This window comes from Oncorhynchus gorbuscha, linkage group LG07, assembly GCF_021184085.1.
Source record: "Oncorhynchus gorbuscha isolate QuinsamMale2020 ecotype Even-year linkage group LG07, OgorEven_v1.0, whole genome shotgun sequence".
Classification (NCBI taxonomy): Eukaryota; Metazoa; Chordata; class Actinopteri; order Salmoniformes; family Salmonidae; genus Oncorhynchus; species Oncorhynchus gorbuscha.
The window spans coordinates 25,846,810-25,874,666 of NC_060179.1; the positions used below are offsets into that span (position 1 = coordinate 25,846,810).

Consider the following 27,857-nt stretch of genomic DNA (forward strand, 5'->3'; position numbering starts at 1 on the left):
GAAATATCCTCTCAGGGGGAATGGTGCTCATCTGAACGCTAACGGTTGGTTGGTGTGTGTGTGTGTGTGTGTGTGTGTGTGTGTGTGTGTGTGTGTGTGTGTGTGTGTGTGTGTGTGTGTGTGTGTGTGTGTGTGTGTGTGTGTGTGTGTGTGTGTGTGTGTGTTTCGTGGTTGTGACGTGAATTGTTTGTGTGCTGTGTTAACACTAGCTATAGAGCTAGGGAAGCACGTGCCTTGCGTCGTGTGTTAAGTGTTCAGCGTTTGACCCACTGTAATTGAAGAATGTGTCATCGGTGTTGTGCCTTCGAAGGCTCCAAGCCGACTTCGGGTGAATGCTGCTCCTCTGAAAGCTAGTGGATGTTTAGCGTAAAGTGTGTACAGGTTTTGTTTTAAGTTAGGGGTTGTGAAGTGTGATGATTTGCGTGAGTTGTGTTGACATGTGGTTCAGCCTGTAGTCGTCGAGTGCGTTATCTACGTTCGGTTTTGTCTCTACAGGCTGCAGGGGGACAGTCTGTCAGATGCCAGTAGACCAGAAGAGGACCAGCACCATGGACCCTCCCAGCATGGATCACCTCAACATGGACCTCTCCATGGATCGTCTCATCCCCTGCTCCCAGAGCAGGCTGCTGTCAACATTCCTGATGGAAATGGGCCTCGTGGACCCCCCCATCACTTACAACCTGTGCCTGATATCTCCTGTAAGTTAATAGTACACAATGTATGCATCCCAAATCGCGCACAGCGCACTATTAGGATGCAGCTAATAGGACCTACCCAGTATATCCTCTTGTCAGCTCTCGATACGTCAAATATGGCATTACTCTTACTCTTTCTTTCTGTGTGTTTGTGGGTTGTCTGGAGTAGGTTGTTTTCCCGGGGTGGACACAGCGCCGGTTCGAGACCAGGAATGCGAGAATGTGTCTCAGGTCTCTTTCCCAGTAAGTGTTTTCCATCGTTCTGTCCCTCCCTCTCTTCTTCCCACCATCTGTCACCAAACAATCCAGCTCACCTTACCTCATCAATTATCACCCCCCCTCAACCTGTTTTGTAAGACTGAGAGCTAGACCCGTCTCAATAACCCTGCTATTAGGCCAAGGCCAGGCTTTAACCATCCATCTTTACAGGACACGGCAGTTTACACAATGGACGATATAACTGTGATACAGCGGAACAAGTGATACATCTAATTAGACTTTCCCTTCATATCACTTTACAATAGTTTCCCTAAATGTCACTTTACGATAGTTTCAGGGCTTTTTCTGCCATTTGTCTGTTAAAAGGATGAGTTTCGGTTTTAATCCGTTTCTATGTATCTGTAACTACCGACCAGAGATGGGGCTATTTAGAATCATGATACTCTTGCCCCACATAAAGGGCTAGTAAAGAGAAATTCACTATTGTTCTGCGTACTGGTTTGCGTGACAACTGTGGAGATCATGGAGGTTTATAAGGTGCTCTACAGATGTAGCTACAGGCAAAAAGGTAGACGAAACAACACATTCAATTCATTATTGTTCATTGGCTGGCTTTCGTGATAACTCCACCTGCTAAGGGAGTTCATAGAGGGATTTGGAGTCTGCCCCAAAAAGCACTCTATGCCCTATATAACCCCCCTCCCCATGGGCCCTAGTCAAAAGTACTACACTATAAAGGGAATAGGGTGCTATTTGGGATGCAGACCTGGTGCTGCATTGATGTAGCCATCTGACAGCTAACTAACTAACACATGACAGATTGAGTGTGGCGGTGCCACAGACACTCACATGCTGTTAATAAAGCAGTCTGTGTATGCAGACGCCGATACCTTGATGCTTAATTATCCACACCAAGTGTTGGAAAAGCCTTTAACAGCTTTTTTTTGTAGAAATAAAAGGGATTTGGAGCTGCACCTCGTGTGTGTGTGTGTGTGTGTGTGTGTGTGTGTGTGTGTGTGTGTGTGTGTGTGTGTGTGTGTGTGTGTGTGTGTGTGTGTGTGTGTGTGTGTGTGTGTGTGTGTGTGTGTGTGTGTGTGTGTGTGTGCGCACCAGATGGGCGGAGGCTCCAGACTAACTGGCAGCAGGACTGGTGTGAGACAATATTCAATCAAAGCGGTAACCGGGTCGACGTTGATGGGGTAAATAGCATTCTCTCAATGCTGCTAGAAAGAATATCTGATATCTTCATTGTTCAACTCGATTAATAATGATAATAACTCAGGGGATGGGGTTGCTTATATTTGTCCGGATACACACTTGTGGGTGTGTCTTGTACAAGTGTGTCATGAAAATGTGTTTCTGGTATATTCCAACTCCTCCTGAGAAAGCCACAGGGAGTGGGGTCACGATTGTCCAGCAACCCTGGAGTAATTGGGGCGAAGTGCCTTGTGTAAGAGGACAGCAACAGATTTATTTCATTGTCGGCTACAGGATTCAAACCAGTGTCCTTTCAGTTACTGACCCAACACTCTAACCTCGAGGCTACCAGCCACCCCCAATTGTGTCGGATTGCATTACAGGGAACCAACTGCATCCTCGGCGATCCAGCTCCCTACACTCTGCAGTCCATGGGTCACAGCACTGACACACAAGTAACTCAAGATTTTGTCTGTCTTCACCACTGTACAGTACAGCACATGTACTATCCATTGCTCTCCTCACACAGTCTCCATAGGTTCGAGCGGTTGGCAGTGTTAAGAGCAAGCTTTTAATATTCTAATGTTTCCCATATGGAAACACCAAGTGTGAATGTCTCTCTCCCGCCACCTACTGCTGTTTTTAAAGCCTACCATTCAACCCAAATGGCACCCTATTCCCTACATAGTGCACTACTTTTGACCAGAGCCCCCTGGTCGTAAGTAGTGCACTGCATACGGAATAAGGTGCCATTTGGAACTCAACCCAAATGTGGTTGTTTTCCTCTTTAATGGCTTATTTTGGGCCCTTTTTGAAAGGCTAATGTAATTTGTCTTCCTAATAGTATGTTTGTTTAACTGGGCCTGCAGGGCTCTGGTGCCCTGAGGAGCTAACAAGCTATGGGAAACAACATGTAATACTTTAATGAGTTCTGTTGAGTCACTTCTTGGGACAAACAATGGTTACTGTCATACAATGGCCGAGCTCTCTGTCTGTCTATCTACTGTATCTATCTCCACTCACTGCCTTTCCTATGGTTCACTGGGTGCGTCCCAAATGGGACCCTACTCCCTATGTTGGGCACTCCTTTTAACCATGGCCCATAGAGGTCTGGTGAAAAGTAGTGCACTAGTATGAAGGGAATTTGGTGCCATTTGGGAGGCAATCATGAGACACAGACATGGGATGTTCTGTATAGAAGTTGGTTTTCAGTCAATAGGGCATTTTATAGTGGCTTCCTGTTTGTCCCCTAGCAAAGGATATCTTGTATTTTATACAGTCCAGCATTAAGCCATAAAACAAAGCAGACTTGGATAGCTGAACACACACCACACGTATGTGTATACAACTGAAATGTGTCTTCCACATTTAACCAAACACCTCTGAATCAGAGAGGTGCGGGGGGTGGGGGTGGGGGTGGGGGGCTTATTCGACGTCCATGACATCGGCGCCCGGGGAGCAGTTGTTGTTGGGGGTTAACTGCCTTGCTCAAGGGCAGAATGGCAGAAAGCAGAACGCTGTTAATGGTTAACATTAATGCTGCTGCAACAGCATTAGGTCTACCATCTAGCTGTGCCAGCTTCTCTAGGTGATAATTGACTCATAAAGGTTATGTTCCTAAAGCAACAGCCGGAGTAATTTCCCAAGAATTTCTGCTCAATTTCCTTCATAAGTGTCAAGCACTATGTTTAATCAAACCTCGCTCTTCAACTGGGTGTTACCGTCGTCAAGATTTTTCTAAATGTTTACATTTTACAAGCAACAAGAACAAGATAATTAGCATGATGCAATGCTATGTGTATGTTTCAGGGCAGGAATGTGATGGTTTATGTTTCCAGGGCCATTTGGATGTAGTTCAGCTGATATATTGCAGGGCCTCTATTCCAAAGTGTGTGTGTGTGTGTGTGACCTCTCTCGTCTCTTCCTGGGTCTTTAGTATTTGGCACCGGCCACCTCTCCACTTTATCAATGGAGCCAGCATGCTCCCACACCTCTATGGTAATATATTATACACCTGATTATCGGCAGACCTAATCTCAATGTTTTATACTCCAGGGAGGTGTCATGAATGACACCCTAATCCATATATAGTGCACAACTTTTGACCAGAACCCATTTGGCCCTGGTCAAAAAGTAGTGCACTGCAAAGGGGAATAGGTTGCCATTGGGGACGTAACCTAGGTAACCCAATAGCTGTCATATTCCCCTACAAAAGTCTCTAGTATTTCCAGACTTTCCATATTAGTGGTTTCCTTTCATGTGGTCTTGGTACTCCATGTTCACAATGATGGTCTCAATGCAAAAAGTGAGTTTAGAAAACAGCTATCCTGAAGAACTGTAGGAGCTCCTGCATTGCCTTACTTGTGTCCAGTCTCCCTGGTTCCTCTAGGCTGGGACTGTTTCATTCCGGTCCTGGAGGGCCAAAATACTTCTGGTTTTCATGCTCTGCTTATGCACAGGGACTGATTCAGACCGGGGACACCAGGTGAGTGCAAATACCTAGCAGACAGAAACAGAAACCAGTGGTTATTGCTTCCCTCAGGCACCGAAATTGAACCGCCCAGGACCAATAACTTAAGTGAATCTGGTCTGTGACCACCACTGCCTTTCCCCCCATTGTACCCTCAAGACTAGGGCTCTATCTCAATTCATCTTTCCGGGATTTCTTGCATCCTATTTCCTCAACGCCTTCTCAACTGTAATGGAGGAGGTCCTTCCCCTCAGACCTTCTTCTCCAATGTGTTTTGAGAAGAAGGCGAGTAACCGAAGAAAGGTGAATTGTGAAAGGGGTAGGGCCTACAGCCGACAATTCTGTGCCACCTCCGTAGTTGCTGTTAACATGATACCTGGCTCACCTGCCATTGGCCAAACAAACAAACATGCGTGTCTAGGCCCAGTCATGGCCTGCTGCATCCACCTCATCCTCTTTGCCTTTTCCATCCCTTTCTTTCTCTCTCTCTTACCAACACACACCAGTCCCACCAGACCAGACCCGGCGCGCACACACACACGCACACGCACACACACACACACACACACACACACACACACACACACACACACACACACACACACACACACACACACACACACACACACACACACACACACACACACACACACACACACACACACACACACACACACACACACACACTTACATGCAAAGCCACCATCAGCCAGGAGTCATAACTAATGCCTTATTTAAATTTAGCCCAAACCCCCGGCTGCTTGAGGTTTTCATTTGTTAGAACAAACAATAGCAAATTACTCACCTCCAATGGACCCGAGAAACAAAGAGCCTGGAGAGCTAGGAGCGAGGAGAGATCGCACTGCTGTGGTTTCTACTAAATATAGTCTACTAATTCAACTTTAAGAGAAACAGTCTGTTTGTCGGCAATTGATTGCTTGTGACTGCATGCAGAGCAGAGCTAGAACCCGCACCGCTCGCCTTGCTCTCCCGCACCGCACTCCGTATTAGAAAAGAAAGGCTGACTCTTTGAACTTTCGTGAGCTTGATTTTTTTCCTTCCTTCGAGTTTTCAGTTTTCACTCTTCATGGGCCAACGTTCAATCAAACTTGCCATGCAGTAATCCCACACAGCAAGGTTAATCCCACACAGCAAGGAGATTTATCAGAAGTAACGCTGTTGAAGCTAATATTTATCACTATGGCACATTGAGTGTTTTCTGCGTAGGTTAAGAGCAAGCAGCCATATACATGCTATTGCAATGTAGTTGGTTGCAAAACACATACTGTCAATATTAATAACATTAATTCTGAAGTATATGTATTTAATAAAACTTTAGCTAACATCCACCAAAGTATGCCAAACATTGGGAACACCTTCCTAATATTGCATTGCACCCCTATTTTGCCCTCAGAACAGCTTAAATTAGTCAGGAATTGGACTCTTCCACAGGAATGCTGACCCATGTTGACTCCAATGCTTCCCACAGTTGTGTCAAGTTGGCTGGTGGACCAATTTTGATACACACAGGAACCTGTTGAGCGTGAAAAACCCAGCAGCGTTGCAATTCTTGACACAAAACAGTGTGCCTGGCACCTACCACCTACCACCATGCCCCGTTCAAAGGCACTGAAATCGTTTGTTTTGCATATTCACCCTCTGAATGGCACACGTACACAATCCATGTCTCAGTTGTCTCCAGGCTTAAAAATCTTTAATTAACCCCTTTAAAAAAATTTTTTTTTAACTAGGCAAGTCAGTTAAGAACAAATTATTATTTTCAATGACGGCCTAGGAACAGTGGGTTAACTGCCTGTTCAGGGGCAGAACAATAGATATGTACCTTGTCAGCTCGGTGATTTGAACTTGCAACCTTTCGGTTACTAGTCCAACGCCCTAACCACTAGGCTACCCTGCCGCCCCATCATCCACACTGGGAAAGAGCAGGTGTTCTTAATGTTTTGTACACTCAGTGTACATCAATACAAAAAAGATCATGTGAATACAAAACAGATACCCAGAATTATTTTGCAATAAAAAACGATTTTATCCATTGCATCCGTGGACACCCACTCCATCATCCTTCAGCTTACCTAACACAATCCTAAATCAAAAAACACACACACACACACACACACACACACACACACACACACACACACACACACACACACACACACACACACACACACACACACACACACACACACACACACACACACACACACACACACACACACACACACACACACACACACACACCATCATCCTTCAACTAACCTAACACAACCCTAACTAAACCGACAGACACATACACACACTCCATCATCCTCCCTCTAACCCAACCCTAACCCCACAGCTACAGGAGGATATTAATAATATGTGGTCTATCGCTTCAGATAATACATTCCTGTTGTCTTGGCAATGGCTATGGACTCACCTAGGCTGCATCCCAAATGACACCCAATTTATTCCCTATATGGTGCACTACGCTTCACCTGAGCCCAATTGTAATATGTAGGGGATAGGGTGCCAATTGTGACGCGGACTAACGTAGAATGTGGTCGGTTCAGCTCCCAGGCACACAGACCCAATGACACGACTGATTCAGAGCAGCCAACAGCAAACAGGATATTGACAATAACACAATTACTCTCCTGATTCAAGCCTCTCCTTTCTCCTTTCTTCTCCTTTCCTCTCCTTTCTTCTCCTCCCTCTCCTCTTCTCCCCTCTCTCTTCCCTTCCCTCTACTCCCCTCTCCTCTTCTCTCCTCCCTCTTCCCTTCTCTCTCCTTTCCTCTACTCCCCTCTCTTCTCCCCTCTCTCTTCCCTCCTCTCTCCTTTCCTGTACTCCCCTCTCCTCTTCTCCCCTCTCTCTTCCCTTCCCTCTCCTTTCCACTACTCACCTCTCCTCCTCCCCTCTCTCTTCCCTTCCCTCTCCTTTCCTGAGAGTCTACAAAGGCAGGTCTACTATGACATACTGTCTACACGCTGGGATCCACAAGGCCAGCCAAACCATGGTCTTCTGGAGTGCTGGATTGTTATAGTTCAACAATAGCTCATCATTAACTGGCCAAATGTGTGTCCCAAATGGCACCCTATTCCCTATATAGTGTACTATTTTTGACCAGGATCCATAGGGCAAAAGTAGTGCACTGTACAGAGGATAGGGTGCCATTTTGGACACTTCCAAGGGCAGCCAAACAATGGAGGTGTTCTAGGGTGCTGCTGCGTCCCCGCAACAATAGTCCATCATTAACTGACGGGTAAGGGACGAGGACAAAGCAATGGGGGTGTATGAAAGACACACGGAGGGAGGAGAGTTCAACACCTTAAGTGAACTGTCCAAAGTTTCCAGATTTCTATGAAATGTGACCTATAATTACTTACAATATGAGTGAAATAGTTTTCCTTTCAAAAAATGGTAAGGGAGAGTGGAGCAAGTTGAGCAAAAGGGGTAAGTTGAGCCACCCCTGTTTCGAGAAAACTATACACAAAATGAATAAGGTCATCATTTCTTGGAGTCTGTGAAGGAAGAAACCACATGGAAAAAGTGGTGAGACAGTTAGGTCCAAAAAACAGATTTTCACCAAATTAATCTATCGTGTTCAAGGTTTAATGATGCTTGTATCTAAAACCAAAGTAGATCATTTTAAGTTGGGGTGTCTATAAGCTTCAATATGAGGTCCTAAACCTAGCATGAAAGTGCATCCTTGTAGCTGTGTGGGCTAATATAGTCAAAATGTTTGCCTTGGGGTAAGTTGAGCCAATGTTTGAGCCAATGGCAAGTTGAGCAAATTTAAGTGTTTTCTTCCAAGGCATAATGCAAGGCATTCTTGCTGTGAAATTAGGTAACAACAGGCCCATGTTAAGTGTTTGTTAGGTGTTAAGCCTGTGTTAAAATGATTAAAATATCAAACAGTGATTGTGTTGAATTGTGAGTGGGAAATCAAGATAGACACGGTTTTAAAAAGGTAGTGGTAATATTTCCCTCAGTACAGAAATGTGTAGGTGGCTTAACTTACCCTGTCCCACGGCTCAACGTAACTTACCCTGTCCCGCGGCTCAACTTAACTTACCCTGTCCCGCTGCTCAACTTAACTTACCCTGTACCGCGGTGCAACTTAACCTGCCCTGTCCCGCGGCTCAACTTAACATACCCTGTCCCGCGGCTCAACTTAACTTACCCTGTCCCGCGGCTCAACTTAACTTACCCTGTCCCGGCTCAACTTAACTTACCCTGTCCCTCGGCTCAACTTAACCTACCCTGTCCCGCGACTCAACTTAACCTACCCTGTCCCGCTGCTCAACTTAACTTACCCTGTCCCTCGGCTCAACTTAACCTACCCTGTCCCGCGACTCAACTTAACTTACCCTGTCCCGCTGCTCAACTTAACTTACCCTGTCCCTCTGCTCAACTTAACTTACCCTGTCCCGCTGCTCAACTTAACTTACCCTGTCCCTCTGCTCAACTTAACTTACCCTGTCCCGCTGCTCAACTTAACTTACCCTGTCTCTCTGCTCAACTTAACTTACCCTGTCCCTCTGCTCAACTTAACTTACCCTGTCCCGCGGCTCAACTTAACTTACCCTGTCCCGCTGCTCAACTTAACTTACCCTGTCCCTCTGCTCAACTTAACTTACCCTGTCCCGCGGCTCAACTTAACTTACCCTGTCCCTCGGCTCAACGTAACTTACCCTGTCCCGCGGCTCAACTTAACTTACCCTGTCCCGCTGCTCAACTTAACTTACCCTGTCCCGCGGCTCAACTTAACTTACCCTGTCCCTCGGCTCAACTTAACTTACCCTGTCCCTCTGCTCAACTTAACTTACCCTGTCCCGCGGCTCAACTTAACTTACCCTGTCCCTCGGCTCAACGTAACTTACCCTGTCCCGCGGCTCAACTTAACTTACCCTGTCCCGCTGCTCAACTTAACTTACCCTGTACCGCGGTGCAACTTAACCTGCCCTGTCCCGCGGTTCAACTTAACTTACCCTGTCCCGCGGCTCAATTTAACTTACCCTGTCCCGCGGCTCAACTTAACATACCCTGTCCCGCGGCTCAACTTAACTTACCCTGTCCCGCTGCTCAACTTAACTTACCCTGTCCCTCGGCTCAACTTAACCTACCCTGTCCCGCGACTCAACTTAACTTACCCTGTCCCGCTGCTCAACTTAACTTACCCTGTCCCTCTGCTCAACTTAACTTACCCTGTCCCGCTGCTCAACTTAACTTACCCTGTCCCTCTGCTCAACTTAACTTACCCTGTCCCGCTGCTCAACTTAACTTACCCTGTCTCTCTGCTCAACTTAACTTACCCTGTCCCTCTGCTCAACTTAACTTACCCTGTCCCGCGGCTCAACTTAACTTACCCTGTCCCGCTGCTCAACTTAACTTACCCTGTCCCTCTGCTCAACTTAACTTACCCTGTCCCTCTGTCCTGTCCCTCTGCTCAACTTAACTTACCCTGTCCCTCTGCTCAACTTAACTTACCCTGTCCCTCTGCTCAACTTAACTTACCCTGTCCCGCGGCTCAACTTAACTTACCCTGTCCCGCTGCTCAACTTAACTTACCCTGTCCCTCTGCTCAACTTAACTTACCCTGTCCCTCTGCTCAACTTAACTTACCCTGTCCCTCTGCTCAACTTAACTTACCCTGTCCCGCGGCTCAACTTAACTTACCCTGTCCCGCGGCTCAACTTAACTTACCCTGTCCCTCTGCTCAACTTAAATTACCCTGTCCCTCTGCTCAACTTAACTTAGCCTGTCCCTCTGCTCAACTTAACTTACCCTGTCCCGCTGCTCAACTTAACTTACCCTGTCCCTCTGCTCAACTTAACTTACCCTGTCCCTCTGCTCAACTTAACTTACCCTGTCCCTCTGCTCAACTTAACTTACCCTGTCCCGCGGCTCAACTTAACTTACCCTGTCCCGCTGCTCAACTTAACTTACCCTGTCCCTCTGCTCAACTTAACTTACCCTGTCCCGCGGCTCAACTTAACTTACCCTGTCCCTCGGCTCAACGTAACTTACCCTGTCCCGCGGCTCAACTTAACTTACCCTGTCCCGCTGCTCAACTTAACTTACCCTGTCCCGCGGCTCAACTTAACTTACCCTGTCCCTCGGCTCAACTTAACTTACCCTGTCCCTCTGCTCAACTTAACTTACCCTGTCCCGCGGCTCAACTTAACTTACCCTGTCCCTCGGCTCAACGTAACTTACCCTGTCCCGCGGCTCAACTTAACTTACCCTGTCCCGCTGCTCAACTTAACTTACCCTGTCCCGCGGCTCAACTTAACTTACCCTGTCCCGCGGCTCAACTTAACTTACTCTGTCCCTCGGCTCAACTTAACCTACCCTGTCCCGCGACTCAACTTAACTTACCCTGTCCCGCTGCTCAACTTAACTTACCCTGTCCCTCTGCTCAACTTAACTTACCCTGTCCCGCTGCTCAACTTAACTTACCCTGTCCCGCGGCTCAACTTAACTTACCCTGTCCCGCTGCTCAACTTAACTTACCCTGTCCCTCTGCTCAACTTAACTTACCCTGTCCCTCTGCTCAACTTAACTTACCCTGTCCCTCTGCTCAACTTAACTTACCCTGTCCCGCGGCTCAACTTAACTTACCCTGTCCCTCTGCTCAACTTAACTTACCCTGTCCCTCTGCTCAACTTAACTTACCCTGTCCCTCTGCTCAACTTAACTTACCCTGTCCCGCTGCTCAACTTAACTTACCCTGTCCCGCTGCTCAACTTAACTTACCCTGTCCCGTTGCTCAACTTAACTTACCCTGTCCCTCGGCTCAACTTAACCTACCCTGTCCCGCTGCTCAACTTAACTTACCCTGTCCCGCGGCTCAACTCAACTTACCCTGTCCCGCGGCTCAACTTAACTTACCCTGTCCCGCGTGAAATGAAAACGCGAAATGAAAAGAAATGACACCATGTCTTTGGATTTAGGTTAAAAGTTGGGTGAAAAAAATACGGAATTCCCTTTATTACTTTTTACAAATCCAATCAGTTTTCCACGTTGATTCAATGTCATCATTTTTTTTTCTTCATGCAGGTTGGTATTTATTGAGATGACTCATGGACTGGAGGCAGTTCTTCAGAGTGGTCACTAGCTGGCATAGCTACAAAGTCATATAATCTGATTTTTCCTGTAACTTTAACCCTAACCTTAACCACACTGTTAACCCTAATGCCTAACCTTAAATGTTTGTTTTAATACATTTTTACGATATAGACAATTTTGACTTTGCAGCTGGCCCATCTAACGAAAACCACTCAGTTCTGCCTCCAGGGCAAGATTCATGATAATAAACATCAACCTGCTGTTTTTTTTTCTCCAATTTATGCTTTGGCCACAAACATGAATACAGAACGACAACATTGTCTGGGTATTACTTAACAGAATATGAAAAGATTTTCACTGGACGGTTACTTTAACTACAGTGCCTTCAAAAAGTATTCACACCCCTTTAGTTTTCTCCCCAATTTGTGTGTTAGAAAGTGGGACTAAAATGGATTTATTAATATTTTTTTGGTCAATGATCTCCACAAAATACTCTAACGTTTGTAAAAAATGTATGAAGAATAAAACAAACATATCTTGGTTAGATAAGTACTCAACCCCCTGAGTCAATACATGTTAGAATCACCTTTGGCAGTGATTACAGCTGTGGGTCTTTCTGGGTAAGTCTCTAAGAGCTTTCTACACCTGGATTGTGAAACATTTGCCCGTATTCTTTTCCAAATTCTTAAAACGCTGTCAAATTGGTTGTTGATCATTGCTAGACAACCATTTTCAGGTCGTGCCATAAGTTTTCAAGCAGGTTTAAGTCAAAACTGTAACTTGGCCACTTAGGGAACATTCACTTTCTTCTTGTTAAGCAACTCCAGTGTAGATTTGGCCTTGTGTTTTATGTTTTCTGAATAGATGGATTAATCTCCCAGGGTCTGGTGGAAAGCAGACTGAACCAGGTTTTCCTCTAGGATTTTTCCTGTGCTTACAGTAGCTCCATTCCATTTATGTTTTATCCTGAAAAACTCCCCAGTCCTTAACGATTACAAACATTACAAGTCGCTCTGGATAAGAGCGTCTGCTAAATGACTTAAATGTAAATGTAAATTACCCATAACATAATACAGCCACCATTATGCTTGAAAATATGGAGAGTGGTACTCAGTAATGTGTTGTTTGATTTGCCCCAAACATATTTTTTTTTACCCATCTACCCATACAGTGGGGCAAAAAAGTATTTAGTCAGCCACCAATTGTGCAAGTTCTCCCACTTGAAAATATGAGAGAGGCCTGTAATTTTCACTTCAACTATGACAGACAAAATTAGAAAAAAAATCCAGAAAATCACATTGTAGGATTTTTAATGAATTTATTTGCAAAATATGGTGGAAAATAAGTATTTGGTCAATAACAAAAGTTTATCTCAATACTTTGTTATATACCCTTTGTTGGCAATGACAGAGGTCAAATGTTTTCTGTAAGTCTTCACAAGGTTTTCACACACTGTTGCTGGTATTTTGGCCCATTCCTCCATGCAGATCTCCTCTAGAGCAGTGATGTTTTGGGGCTGTTGCTGGGCAACACGGACTTTCAACTCCCTCCAAAGATTTTCTATGGGGTTGAGATCTGGAGACTGGCTAGGCCACTCCAGGACCTTGAAATGCTTCTTACGAAGCCACTCCTTTGTTCCCCGGGTGGTGTGATTGGGCACAGAGATGAGGTAGTCATTCAAATATTATGTTAAAACACTATTAATGCACACAGAGTGAGTCCATGTAACTTATTATGTGACTTGTTAAGCACATTTTTACTCCTGAAGTTATTTTGTACGTGCTTCTACACCTGCATTGCTTGCCGTTTGGGGTTTCAGGCTGGGTTTCTGTACAGCACGTTGATATATGATGTAAGAAGGGCTATATAAATACATTTGATTTGATTTAGGCTTGCCATAACATTGTCATGCTGAAAGACCCAGCATGACAGCATGACAATACTTTCTGAAGGCACTGTATATTTCTCACTGTAATCTACATTATTAGCCTGGTCCCAGGTCTGTGTGTGTTGCAGCTAACTCCTATATGGTTCCTTGTCATGCCAAACATGCTGAAAACAATAGTTCGGCTAAACGTACTGTATGTTACTGTTGATCGTTATGTAGTGAAGTGAGATGGACTTAAAGTCAGTGGCACCCACTGCCCAAGGGGAATTTCCTCATTGTCTAATGGTTAATATGTTTGTTTTCCACGCTGGGAGACCGAGTTTCAGATCCCACCACTTACAATTATTTGACAGCTTACAGAGACAGTAATACGCTCTTCAAAAACTGTATTGTTGATGATACTTTTTTGATATTTTTTTTGATACCCCAAAAACGCCTTCTAACAAATATCATATCATACCAGGTAAACAACGTTATTATGAATAACCTTTTAAAAGATACAATTTTTACACCAAACAATGAGGAAACAAACCAGATGTGTTGTTGAGCTGTCTCTCACATGCAGGGTTCAGCCCATAAATCAACCAGTTGTTTTCAGCGAGCTGTCAGAAAACACAAGGGACACATGCAGACAAAGGAAGAAATAAGACTAAATCATATTGGATTACTTTCTCTTCCTCTTTTCCCTCTACCCCCTTTTGCTCCCCCTCCATCACTCCCTCGCACTCTCATCCCTCCCTCCCTCCCTCCCTCCCTCCCCCTCCCTCCCTCCCTCCCTCCCTCCCTCCCTCCCTCCCTCCCTCCCTCCCTCCTGTCCTTTCCCCCACTCCATCTCTTCCTCCCTCTCGTTCATCTCTTCCTCCTCCTGTCCTTTCCCTCACTCCATCCCTCCCTATCACGTTCATCTCTCCCTCCATCCTCATGTTCTGAAAACAACAGGCATGCCTTCTATTAAGTGGTTTGAAGAGGTCAACCTGTGGTCTTAAAGGGGATGAGGTAGCGGTGGTGGTCTTGCTAGTGGTGTGTGTGTTCCTAGCTGCTTCCTGTTCCACTTGGGTTGCCCACTAGCAGTCCCTCACTAGACCAGGCCACAACACGCTGCGATGGGCAACATGTGGCCCAGGAGTCATGTGGGCAGACCAGAAGTCCAAACATTGCACCATTTTTTACCAGGGTCCATGAGGTATCAAGTATCAAAGGTGATGAACGTGGCTTAGAAGCAATATTTCCCCAAATAGACAACCTTTCTTACCAGTTATGAATAGATCAGAACTTTATCATTCATGGTAGACCAGAGTAAGAAACCCAGACAGGAGTCTTTTTCTGGCCTTTTCCTGCCCTCAAAAGGGCAGTGTTTAACCGACAGCATACTGTCGGTCTGTCTCTCTAGCTCTTCTTCTTCACCACCACCAAGGTGATTGAGGCTGATGACTGCATGCACACAGCCCTCACAGTCCTGCTGTGCACCGGGGCCGACTGGGACCCAAAAACTCCCTGTTAGTGGTGCTGGTGGATATTACTGCTGACCACGCACGCATAGCACGCACGCACGCACGCACGCACGCACGCACGCACGCACGCACGCACACACACACACACACACACACACACACACACACACACACACACACACACACACACACACACACACACACACACACACACACACACACACACACACACACACACGTAAACAGTGAACGATTTCAATCTGGATTCCATCCTCTCTCTCTCAACATGGATCTAATTTAGGTAGAAATCAGATCCATGTTTGTTAGTTGGACAGAAGCATCACCACCAAAGGATTTTCTTCCATTTTCTTTGTTCACCTTGGGCTCGGCTTTGGGTTTCTGCAGTGTTGGCTGGGAGTGGACTCATACAACATTGGTTTTCTAGCCGTTGACATGAATGACCTCATCATAACTCATTACCAAATTATAAAAGTACTTTATCTCAGAGATGAACACAACAAACGTTGTTCTTTTGCTTTGTTGCTCATCTGGATGAAATCAAATGATTTGCATCGATGCGTCCAACAAACAAATGAAACAAAAACAGTTTGACTCATTTGGGTCGTCATCTAAACATACATCATTATCAATACAATGCAATGACTGTCTCAGACAGGAGTGACTCAGTCTCTCTCTCGGGACTGGAGTCCTACTCCCTCTATAGTCACCTACTTATGTCTCAGACAGGAGTGACTCAGTCTCTCTCTCGGGACTGGAGCCCTACTCCCTCTATAGTCACCTACTTATGTCTCAGACAGGAATGACTCAGTCTCTCTCTCGGGACTGGAGTCCTACTCCCTCTATAGTCACCTACTTATGTCTCAGACAGGAGTGACTCAGTCTCTCTCTCGGGACTGGAGCCCTACTCCCTCTATAGTCACCTACTTATGTCTCAGACAGGAGTGACTCAGTCTCTCTCTCGGGACTGGAGCCCTACTCCCTCTATAGTCACCTACTTATGTCTCAGACAGGAGTGACTCAGTCTCTCTCTCGGGACTGGAGCCCTACTCCCTCTATAGTCACCTACTTATGTCTCAGACAGGAGTGACTCAGTCTCTCTCTCGGGACTGGAGCCCTACTCCCTCTATAGTCACCTACTTATGTCTCAGACAGGAGTGACTCAGTCTCTCTCTCGGGACTGGAGCCCTACTCCCTCTATAGTCACCTACTTATGTCTCAGACAGGAGTGACTCAGTCTCTCTCTCGGGACTGGAGCCCTACTCCCTCTATAGTCACCTACTTATGACCAGAGCCCTACTCCCTCTATAGTCACCTACTGATGACCAGAGCCCTACTCCCTCTATAGTCAACTACTTATGACCAGAGCCCTACTCCCTCTATAATCAACTACTTATGACCAGAGCCCTACTCCCTCTATAGTCAACTACTTATGACCAGAGCCCTACTCCCTCTATAGTCAACTACTTATGACCAGAGCCCTACTCCCTCTATAGTCACCTACTGATGACCAGAGCCCTACTCCCTCTATAGTCAACTACTTATGTCCAGAGTCCTACTCCCTCTATAGTCAACTACTTATGTCCAGGGCCCTACTCCCTCTATAGTCACCTACTTATGTCTCAGACAGGAGTGACTCAGTCTCTCTCTCGGGACTGGAGCCCTACTCCCTCTATAGTCACCTACTTATGACCAGAGCCCTACTCCCTCTATAGTCACCTACTGATGACCAGAGCCCTACTCCCTCTATAGTCAACTACTTATGACCAGAGCCCTACTCCCTCTATAGTCAACTACTTATGACCAGAGTCCTACTCCCTCTATAGTCAACTACTTATGTCCAGAGCCCTACTCCCTCTATAGTCACCTACTTATGTCTCAGACAGGAGTGACTCAGTCTCTCTCTCGGGACTGGAGCCCTACTCCCTCTATAGTCACCTACTTATGACCAGAGCCCTACTCCCTCTATAGTCACCTACTGATGACCAGAGCCCTACTCCCTCTATAGTCAACTACTTATGACCAGAGCCCTACTCCCTCTATAGTCAACTACTTATGACCAGAGCCCTACTCCCTCTATAGTCAACTACTTATGACCAGAGCCCTACTCCCTCTATAGTCAACTACTTATGACCAGAGCCCTACTCCCTCTATAGTCAACTACTTATGACCAGAGCCCTACTCCCTCTATAGTCACCTACTGATGACCAGAGCCCTACTCCCTCTATAGTCAACTACTTATGTCCAGAGTCCTACTCCCTCTATAGTCAACTACTTATGTCCAGAGCCCTACTCCCTCTATAGTCAACTACTTATGTCCAGAGCCCTACTCCCTCTATAGTCAACTACTTATGTCCAGAGTCCTACTCCCTCTATAGTCAACTACTTATGTCCAGAGCCCTACTCCCTCTATAGTCAACTACTTATGTCCAGAGCCCTACTCCCTCTATAGTCAACTACTTATGCCCAGAGCCCTACTCCCTCTATAGTCAACTACTTATGTCCAGAGCCCTACTCCCTCTATAGTCACCTACTTATGACCAGAGTCCTACTCCCTCTATAGTCACCTACTGATGACCAGAGCCCTACTCCCTCTATAGTCAACTACTTATGTCCAGAGCCCTACTCCCTCTATAGTCAACTACTTATGACCAGAGCCCTACTCCCTCTATAGTCAACTACTTATGTCCAGAGCCCTACTCCCTCTATAGTCAACTACTTATGACCAGAGCCCTACTCCCTCTATAGTCAACTACTTATGTCCAGAGCCCTACTCCCTCTATAGTCACCTACTTATGTCCAGAGCCCTACTCCCTCTATAGTCAACTACTTATGTCCAGAGCCCTACTCCCTCTATAGTCAACTACTTATGTCCAGAGCCCTACTCCCTCTATAGTCAACTACTTATGTCCAGAGTCCTACTCCCTCTATAGTCAACTACTTATGACCAGAGCCCTACTCCCTCTATAGTCAACTACTTATGTCCAGAGCCCTACTCCCTCTATAGTCAACTACTTATGTCCAGAGCCCTACTCCCTCTATAGTCAACTACTTATGTCCAGAGTCCTACTCCCTCTATAGTCAACTACTTATGTCCAGAGTCCTACTCCCTCTATAGTCAACTACTTATGTCCAGAGCCCTACTCCCTCTATAGTCAACTACTTATGTCCAGAGCCCTACTCCCTCTATAGTCAACTACTTATGTCCAGAGCCCTACTCCCTCTATAGTCAACTACTTATGTCCAGAGCCCTACTCCCTCTATAGTCAACTACTTATGTCCAGAGCCCTACTCCCTCTATAGTCAACTACTTATGTCCAGAGTCCTACTCCCTCTATAGTCAACTACTTATGTCCAGAGCCCTACTCCCTCTATAGTCAACTACTTACGTCCAGAGCCCTACTCCCTCTATAGTGAACTACTTATGACCAGAGTCCTACTCCCTCTATAGTCACCTACTGATGACCAGAGTCCTACTCCCTCTATAGTCAACTACTTACGTCCAGAGCCCTACTCCCTCTATCGTGCACTACTTACGTCCAGAGCCCTACTCCCTCTATAGTGAACTACTTATGACCAGAGTCCTACTCCCTCTATAGTCAACTACTTACGTCCAGAGCCCTACTCCCTCTATCGTGCACTACTTTGACCATTTCTTAAATGTCTGGAAGCGAAGGATATTCCAAAAGGCAGGTTTTTCTGATTTTCTGACACTAGGTCCAAGTGTAACCATCTGCAGTTGAAAGCTGTGATCTATTTCACCAAAAGCAGATGCTCTCTGCATTCCAAATGGCTTCCTATTCCCTATATAGTGCACTACTTTTGACGAGAATCCTGTAGGTAGTGCACTATATAGGGAATAGGTTACCATTTGGGACGCAGAGGCTGTGTCCACATCACAATAGGCAGACAAAGCTCACACAGTACAGCCAGATAGATAAAATAAGAAATTCCATCCAGGCGATATCAAAGCCAGTGTAACAGCTTTCCAATTTGATCAATGCGCTGCAATATTTGCAAGACCATTTGGTTCTTTTGGACCAAAATAATATTCACTGGCCCATGTGGGAATCCAACCTGGCACACACATACACACGTACAGACGTACACTTAGGAGTAGAGGTAATCATGACGGTAATCACAACCGTATATCATGAAGTGACTAAAGACTACAGGGGCCCTTCCACATGGTGCTGTACAGTCCTATAGGCTACAGGGGCCCTTCCACATGGCACTGTAGAGTCCTAAAGACTACAGGGGCCCTTCCACATGGTGCTGTACAGTCCTAAAGACTACAGGGGCCCTTCCCATGGTACATGAGTGCTAAAGTACAGGGGTCCATGGTAGTGTACAGACTACAGGGGCCCTTCCACATGGTGCTGTAGAGTCCTAAAGACTACAGGGGCCCTTCCACATGGTGCTGGTAGAGTCCTAAAGACTACAGTGGCCCTTCCACATGGTGCTGTAGAGTCCTAAAGACTACAGTGGCCCTTCCACATGGTGCTGTACAGTCCTAAAGACTACAGGGGCCCTTCCACATGGTAGTGTACAGTCCTAAAGACTACAGGGGCCCTTCCACATGGTAGTGTACAGTCCTAAAGACTACAGGGGCCCTTCCACATGGTACTGTAGAGTCCTAAAGACTACAGGGGCCCTTCCACATGGTGCTGTACAGTCCTAAAGACTACAGGGGCCCTTCCACATGGTGCTGTACAGTCCTAAAGACTACAGGGGCCCTTCCACATGGTGCTGTAGAGTCCTAAAGACTACAGGGGCCCATCCACATGGTAGTCTACAGTCCTAAAGGCTACAGGGGCCCTTCCACATGGTACTGTAGAGTCCTAAAGCCAAGCAAGACACACAGGATTCCAATATACACACAACCTTCTATTAATTCACCTCCCTAGATAACATCACAATGTAAACAGACAAAGTATGCCAAGAATCAAAGCATAACTTGGTGAATAGATGGATGTTGTTTTCATCAGGGGGACTAAACAGACACGACTCCCTATATATAATATATACTGACTGTACAAAACATTAAGAACACCTGCTCCTTCCATGACATAGACTGACCAGGTGAATCCAGGTGAATGCTATGATCCCTAATTGATATCACTTGTTAAATCCACTTCATTTAGTGTAGATGAAGGGGAGTGTAACGGCTGTTGGTGGAAGAAGGTGAGGACCAAAGCGCAGCGTGGTACGTGTTCATGTTATTTTATTGACACTGAATGTTATGCTGGTGAATGAGGACCCAAAAGCGACTTAACGAAAATAGAGTCTTTATTCCAGTAAAAGACAAAAGTAATAATCCTGGATATAACAAGGAGAAAACAAAACAGGAAAAACTTAAATCCACTCGTAGTAGCAAGGACCGACTGGAGACTCGACCATAGACTGCAGGTTGCTTAGGGAAGGCACCGACCGTAGCAGACTAAGACACCTGCTCACACGCAGCATCTGAAGAAGACAAAACACGACAGGGCGAGACCAGGACACAGAACAGCGAACATCATACAAGGATCCGACAAGGACAGAAGCGGAAAACAAGGGGAGAAATAGGGGCTCTAATCAGAGGGCAAAATAGGGGACAGGTGTGAAAAGAGTAAATGAGTGAGTTAGGAGAATGAGGAACAGCTGGGAGCAGGAACGGAACGATAGAGAGAAGAGAGAGAGGGAGGGGGAGAGAGAGGGATAGAAAGAGGGAACGAACCTAATAAGACCAGCAGGGGGAAACGAACAGAAGGGAAAGCACAAGGACAAGACAATATATGACAAAACATGACACTGAACACATAATATAAAAATAACAAAGGGAATAACAGAAACAGTTCTGTCTGGTGCAGACACAAAAACAGAAAACAACTACCCACAAAAACCCTGTGGGAAAAAGCTACCTAAGTATGGTTCTCAAACAGAGACAACGATAGACAGCTGCCCCTGATTGAGAACCACACTGGCCAAACAACAAAGAAATACAAAACATAGAAAATGAACATAGAATGCCCACCCTAGTCACACGTGACAGGGAGGAGACAGGTTAAAGAAGGATGTTTTGTACAGTTGAAGTCAGAAGTTTACATAGACTTTGATTGGGGTCATTAAAACTTATTTTTCAATCACTCCACAAATGTCTTGTTAACAAACTATAGTTTCGGCAAGTAGATACTTTGTGCATGACACAAGTAATTTTTCCAACAATTGTTTACAGACAGATTATTCCACTTATAATTCACTGTATCACAATTCCAGTGGGTCAGAAGTTCACATACACTAAGTTGACTGTGCCTTTAAACAGCTTGTAAAATTCCAGAAAATTATGTCATGACTTTAGAATCTTCTGATAGGCTAATTGACATCATTTGAGTCAATTGGAAGTGTGCCTGTGGACGTATTTCAAGGCCTACCTTCAAAACAGTGCCTCTGCTTGACATCATGGGAAAATTAAAAGAAATCAGCCAAGACCTAAATTATTGACCCCAATTTTCAAACGCCTGAAGGTTCCATGTTCATCTGTACAAACAATAGTACGCAAGTTTAAACACCATGGCACCATGCAGCCGTCATACCGCTCAGGAAGGAGACGCGTTCTGTCTCCTAGAGATGAACGTCCTGCGAAAAGTGCAAATCAATCCCAGAACAAGGACCTTTGTGAAGAAGCTGGAGGAAACAGGTACAAAAGTATCTATATCCACAGTAAAACGAGTCCTATATCGACATAACCTGAAAGGCTGCTCAGCAAGAAAGAAGCCACTGCTCCAAACCCACCATAAAAAAAGCCTGACTACGGTTTGCAACTTCACATGGGGACACTTTTTGGACTTTTTGGAGAAATGTCCTCTGATCTGATGAAACAAAAATAGAACTGTATGGCCATAATGACCATTGTTATGTTTGGAGGAGAAAGGGGGAGCATTACAGGCCGAAGTACACCATCCCAACCGTGAAGCACGGGGGTGCTTTGCTGCAGCAGGGACTGGTGCACTTCACAAAATAGATGGCATCGTGAGGCAGGAAAATGATGTGGATATATTGAAGCAACATCTCAAGACATCAGAAAGGGAAGTTAAAGCGTGGTTGCAAATGGGTCTTCCAAATGAACAATGACCCCAAACATACTTCCAAAGTTGTGGCAAAATGTCTTAAGGACAACAAAGTCAAGGTATTGGAGTGGCCATCACAAAGCCCTGACCTCAATCCCATGAAACATTTGTGGGCAGAACTGAAAAGTGTTTGGGAGCAAGGAGGCCTACAAACCTGACTCAGTTACACCAGCTCCAAGAGGAATGGGCCAAAATTCACCCAATTTATTGTGGGAAGCTTGTGGAAGGCTACCTGAAACGTTTGATCAAAGTTGAGCAATTTAAAGGAAATGCTACCAAATACTAACTGAGTGTACGTCAACTTCTGACCCACTGGGAATGTGATGAAAGAAATGAAAGCTGAAATAAATAATTCTCTCTACTATTATTTTGACATTTCACATTCTTAAAATAAAGTGGTGATCCTAACTGACCTAAGACAGGGAATTTTTACTAGGATTAAATGTCAGGAATTGTGAAAAACTGAGTTTAAATATATTTGGCTAAGGTGTATGTAAACTTCCGACTTAAACTTTATTTGACCTTTGACCAGTGGTTATGACCACTAGACAAGAGTATTATGTAGCTGGGGAATACGGTGTCATTTAGGCTACATCTGTGTATGTCCAGTTTCAAGTGTTACAGTCAGGTCTAGAGGGTCTCAATAGGCAACATGCTGTATGGGAGATAAAGAACATGTTTAGTCAGCCAGCCAGCAAGTCAGTTAGCCAGCAAGTCAGCCAGCATGCCAGCCAGTGAGCCAGTTAGTCAGTAGTTAAAGCAGTCGGTCTGTGGACTACAACACTCTGCATTGTTTAGCTGGCTCATTACGTCTCCAGACATATAGCCACCTGGAATACTTGAGCCTACATACTTTAGGTTCATTTGGAGTCTCATAAGGGCCACAAACACTGAATATACTGTTCTGTATGTCTATGTGTGTGTATAACTGATCCTAGGTCTGGTGTCTATGAAGAACTTCAACCCAGAGTGAGAATTTAGATGTGACTGAGATACTAAAATGCTTTGTTCTATGGAATGGGCATCTCATCTGGGTAAAGTCATGTCGTCAAAAAATAAAAGATGATGGCAGGGTCTCCCATAACAGACCACAACGAGTTCTGTTTAAATTGTGGTCTTTTATGGGAGATGCCTTCTACCCAGAGCCTGTTTGTGTGTGGAGATGTCACGAAAGATGCCACAGAGAGAATACCCAGAAAAACATGACTAGATTATGTCATGCTGAAGGGAGAGGGACAAGAGAGTGGGAGAGAGAGAGAGAGGAGCATGTCATGTAATGTTTCACCCTGCTGGCTGGCTGGTTAGAGGGTTATAATTACTGATGGGTTGTGGTCTTACCGCCACAGAGCTCTTCATGTCGCTAATAGGCAGAAAGACCAAATTCAGGGCCTTTTCCCAAATAGCACCCTATTCCCTATAGAGTAGACTACGTATGACCAGGGCCCATAGGGCTCTGATCAAAAGAAGTGCACAAAGGGCTTTAGAGAATAGGGTACCATTCAGGGGAAAGCTCCAGACTCCCCCAAAATCACGTTTTGCCATTTATCCTTGGGCAGCGCCCGGCAACAGACCCTGTTGTTTTTCGTCATTCCTTTTCTATGCGGACATGTTTTAAGACCACTCACTCAATCCACATTCAGATCAGGGGGCCTACAATGAGTACCAGTGTTAGGCTAGGTATGTGTCCCAAAAGCACCCTAGGGAATGTAGTGCACTACTCTTTCTCGATTCCCTATAGACCACTCGTCAAAAGGAGTGCACTATATAGGGAATAGGGTGCCATTTGGGATACAACCCATGTGGAAGGTTAGCTATCCCTCTGGGTTGGTCTATAAACGTAGTGGAGAGAAGCTGTATGTCTCTCATCAAATCTGTGCCTTTAGACGTTGTGCGTCCCAAATGGCATCCTTTTCCCTATATAGTGGACTACTTTTGACCTGAGCCTTATGTGCCCTGGTTGAAAATAGTGCAGTTTTCGAAAATATGGTGCCATTTGGGACCCATACATACACTAGCCTGCCTGGACAGTCCATCATGTGAAACCAGCCTGTCAGTGGACGCTAAGAGTGATGTCACAGTTGGCAGTGATGTCACTATAACTCATGTTAGGGTTCAGTACAACTACGTCCCAAATAGCACCATATTACCCATTTAATGTCTACTTTTAACTAGAGCCCTATGGCAGTCTTATCATTGGACACACAAAGGTCCACTGGATTAACAGCTCATCTGACCTGTCTGTGATCACTGGGATAAAAGGGGGGGGGATTATGTGTACTCCAATTACAGAATCTGGCAACCCCGGTCTTACTAAATGATGTCTGATGCCAGGAATAGGTATGGCATGGCAGTAATACTTGGCAACCCAGCTACCCCAGCAGCCAGTTGCAACCGTAGTCTACTTTGCTTATTCATGATCCCTGAATGTCTGTTCATAAAGTTTTTAAACACTTTTCTAGTTTTGATATTGTAAAAAAATATATAAGAAAATGGTATCCAAATGCTTATAAAACTATTTCCAAACAGTTTGGTTTGTTAGATGTATTGTTTGTTAACTGCCTATACTGTAGATGGATCAGCTCTCTCAGACAGCCTGGCTAGCAGGAGCTTTATTCTGCATCCCAAATGGCACTCTATTTCCTACATAGTGCACTGCTTTTGCCCAAAGCCCTATGGGTAGTGCACTAAACATGGAATAGGGTGCACTTGGGACACATCCTTGCACTCCATTTCAGAATTTATTGATTGTTATTTATAAAAATCCCCTCAAACGACCACTACTGACAGTCTAGTAGTCTACCAGTCGATGTTCTACCATCCGAGGCTAGCCTAAACCCCGCGCCGCCAACCCACCCACTTTCATCTACACTCTGTGGTTACCCAAAGTTTTTCTAATGCCCATAAAATATAATAATTGCCTCTTGTTACAACAGATATGGCTGGGGCCTGCCCCCATTTTGAGCTTTTGAGCAAAAGCTTGATTATTCAATGATGTTGTAATTGAGGGGGTATTTCTTTCTTCTGATGTGACTTTCTCTATTTTTTCTCCCACTCTCTCTTTCTTCTCTGTGTCAGCGTCAGGCAGTCTGGGAGGCTGATGTGAAGGTGGTTAAAGGAGTAGGAGGAGGGAGCTCGTCCAGGGAGCTGCTGGGACAGACGGGGGGACTGCTGCTAAGTGACTCCCTCTTCTCTAAAGAACTAGAAAACATGGGCAAACACCTCGCTGGTAGGCATCTATCTGGGTTTGTATGATGTGTGTGGAGGGGGGGGGTTCTTTGTGTGACAGGAGTGTTTTTTTTTTACAGTGACAAACACTGTGGGTAACCCAGCTCAAACAATCACAGACAGACAGACAGACAGACAGACAGACAGACAGACAGACAGACAGACAGACAGACAGACAGACAGACAGACAGACAGACAGACAGACAGACAGACAGACAGACAGACAGACAGACAGACAGACAGACAGACAGACAGACAGACAGACAGACAGACAGACAGACAGACAGACAGACAGACAGACAGACAGACAGACAGACAGACGTCGCATATATGACAGAAAGAGAACATGGGGAGAGAGAGACACAGAATTAACCTAGCTCCTGCCAAAGAACATATTTGGGGCTTGTGCAGTTTGATTGGCTAATTAAAAACTGATCTGCCAATTAAAAGTGTCTGGGGAAAAAAAAAATCTACCCCTCGGCATCTTTTATTAATTTAATAAATACAGCTCTGGTAAGTCGTTAAAACCTTCTGTGAAATTGATAGCTTACACACACACACACACACACACACACACACACACACACACACACACACACACACACACACACACACACACACACACACACACACACACACACACACACACACACACACACACACACACACACACACACACACACACACACACACACACACACACACACACAGCTATGAACTGACATATTTTAATTTATAAAACCACACACACACTTCGCATGCTGTGACCTGACACATTTTAAGTTCTTAGAACCATGACCAAAATATGGGAGCAGTCACTGTGCCTTTCCATCAGGCTTGATCTCTCTCCTCTCTTTGAACGATGGTTGACGTGACGTCTGTCTGGGTGACTCTCTGAGACGTTCGTCACGGTCGTTACGGGTGGCTGCGACGTAGAGTATTCATTTATTAACCAGATGAAAGTAGACCAAAGAGTGAAGTCGCCATCCACAGTCAACCTAAGACATGTGTCACCCAATTGTTTGTTCCTGCACATTCCCCCTTTAAGCTGTGGTTATCTCTTCTGTGTCCCAAACAGGTTTATAAGGGTCTATATTCCCTTATTACTGTAGTGCACTACAGGCCCTGGTCAAAGTAGTGCACTATATAGGGAATAAAGTGCAATTTGGGATGCAGCCTCTGCTGCATGTACACCACATACGTGTCTACATTCTAGGGTTATGTCAAGCATTTTGACCACACTTAGTGTAACTATTAATGTCACGCAGAGGCACTCACAGCTGGTAAATATCTTACCTCAGCTCTTCTGCTCATTGGTTGCCTGTTGTATGTATGGGTCTGTCTCCCTCACTCAGGGTTTTCACTAGCAAAACAGAACCCTGTCTGGCACTTTAGGGACACAGTGGGGAGGCCCTATGTTGGCAACATGCACACTTTGAGCTTTTGAAAATGCCACTGCTGTGTATCTCACAATGCAATAACGTATCGGCTCATTGTTAGCCTGTTGTATCTCTCTCCCTCACAGTCCCGTCAGGAGAATAATACACTGGCTGACTTTGGGACACAAGAGGAGGCCCTGTGTTGGCAACACATTTATTTTGAGCAGCTAATAAGGGCTCTTAAAAATATCACTGTTGAGTGTCTCAATAATTCATCTCCACAGCGGTAGACTATTGTCTCCCACACCCTCCTACTGATTGCACTGAGGTAGAGGTTTCTCTTTTCCACAGATCTAAGATCTGATTACTCAACTCCCAATACTCTCCTTAACCATTAAATGGATTTTAAAAAAGATCTGACCCTGTATAAGCAGTTAGGGGCAACTTCTCTACCTACTCCACTGAACTAAATGCTGCATCTTAGCAATTTCCCTCAGGGGCTAATATTCCAAACTTCTGATGAAGTGAAAATGTAAGTGTAAGTTTTTCCCCCTGAGTGTATAGAGATTTGTACACTGCCTGGCAGTATGGGGCACTAGAGAAGTCCTTAAAGTCGTTGTGTTGACAACATGGCACGCTTTGCACTCGTTCGTTATGAAACACCCTCAAGCCATCAGGTGGCATTGATTTCTAGTTGTTTTGCTTAAGTTCGGCTGTATTGAATCAGAGGGCTCCCCATTGAAGGGAGACGTTGAACAACTTAATTCCCCGTCTTTCATGCCTCTATTAGCTGCTAATCTGTTCCGTGTTTCAACTCACCGCCTCTCCTTTTATCTCCTCTCTCACCCCAAATGATGTGGTAATGGTGCATTCCCCTTCTACTAGTCCATTTTTGAAATACAATTAGGTTCCATCTACTTTCTTTTGTAATCCCTGTGGATATAAGTAATGGGTTACTTTTCCCCCCACCAAAAGATCCCATTTGATTATTAGTCACGTCTCAAGTAGAACTTCACTAGGGTTGCAAAATTCCGGTAACTTTTCCAAGATCCCCAGGTTTTTCATAAATACCGCTTGGAGAATTCCAGTTGGTGAATTACCTCATTGCTTAATTCTCCTGATTACGGGAATC

At 45.3% G+C, this 27,857-nt stretch overlaps 1 protein-coding gene across 2 annotated transcripts in view; it reads left to right on the forward strand.

Annotated features, from left to right (window-relative positions):
• Nucleotides 1-27,857, forward strand: part of LOC124039703 (uncharacterized protein C8orf34 homolog) — a 198,383-nt gene that overhangs the window by 163,102 nt on the left and 7,424 nt on the right. For both annotated transcript variants that reach the window (XM_046355955.1, XM_046355956.1), the window contains 3 exons: nucleotides 496-698; nucleotides 865-938; nucleotides 25,197-25,347. In XM_046355955.1, coding sequence (XP_046211911.1) covers nucleotides 496-698; nucleotides 865-938; nucleotides 25,197-25,347 — 428 coding nt within the window. The remainder of the gene's footprint in view (nucleotides 1-495; nucleotides 699-864; nucleotides 939-25,196; nucleotides 25,348-27,857) is intronic.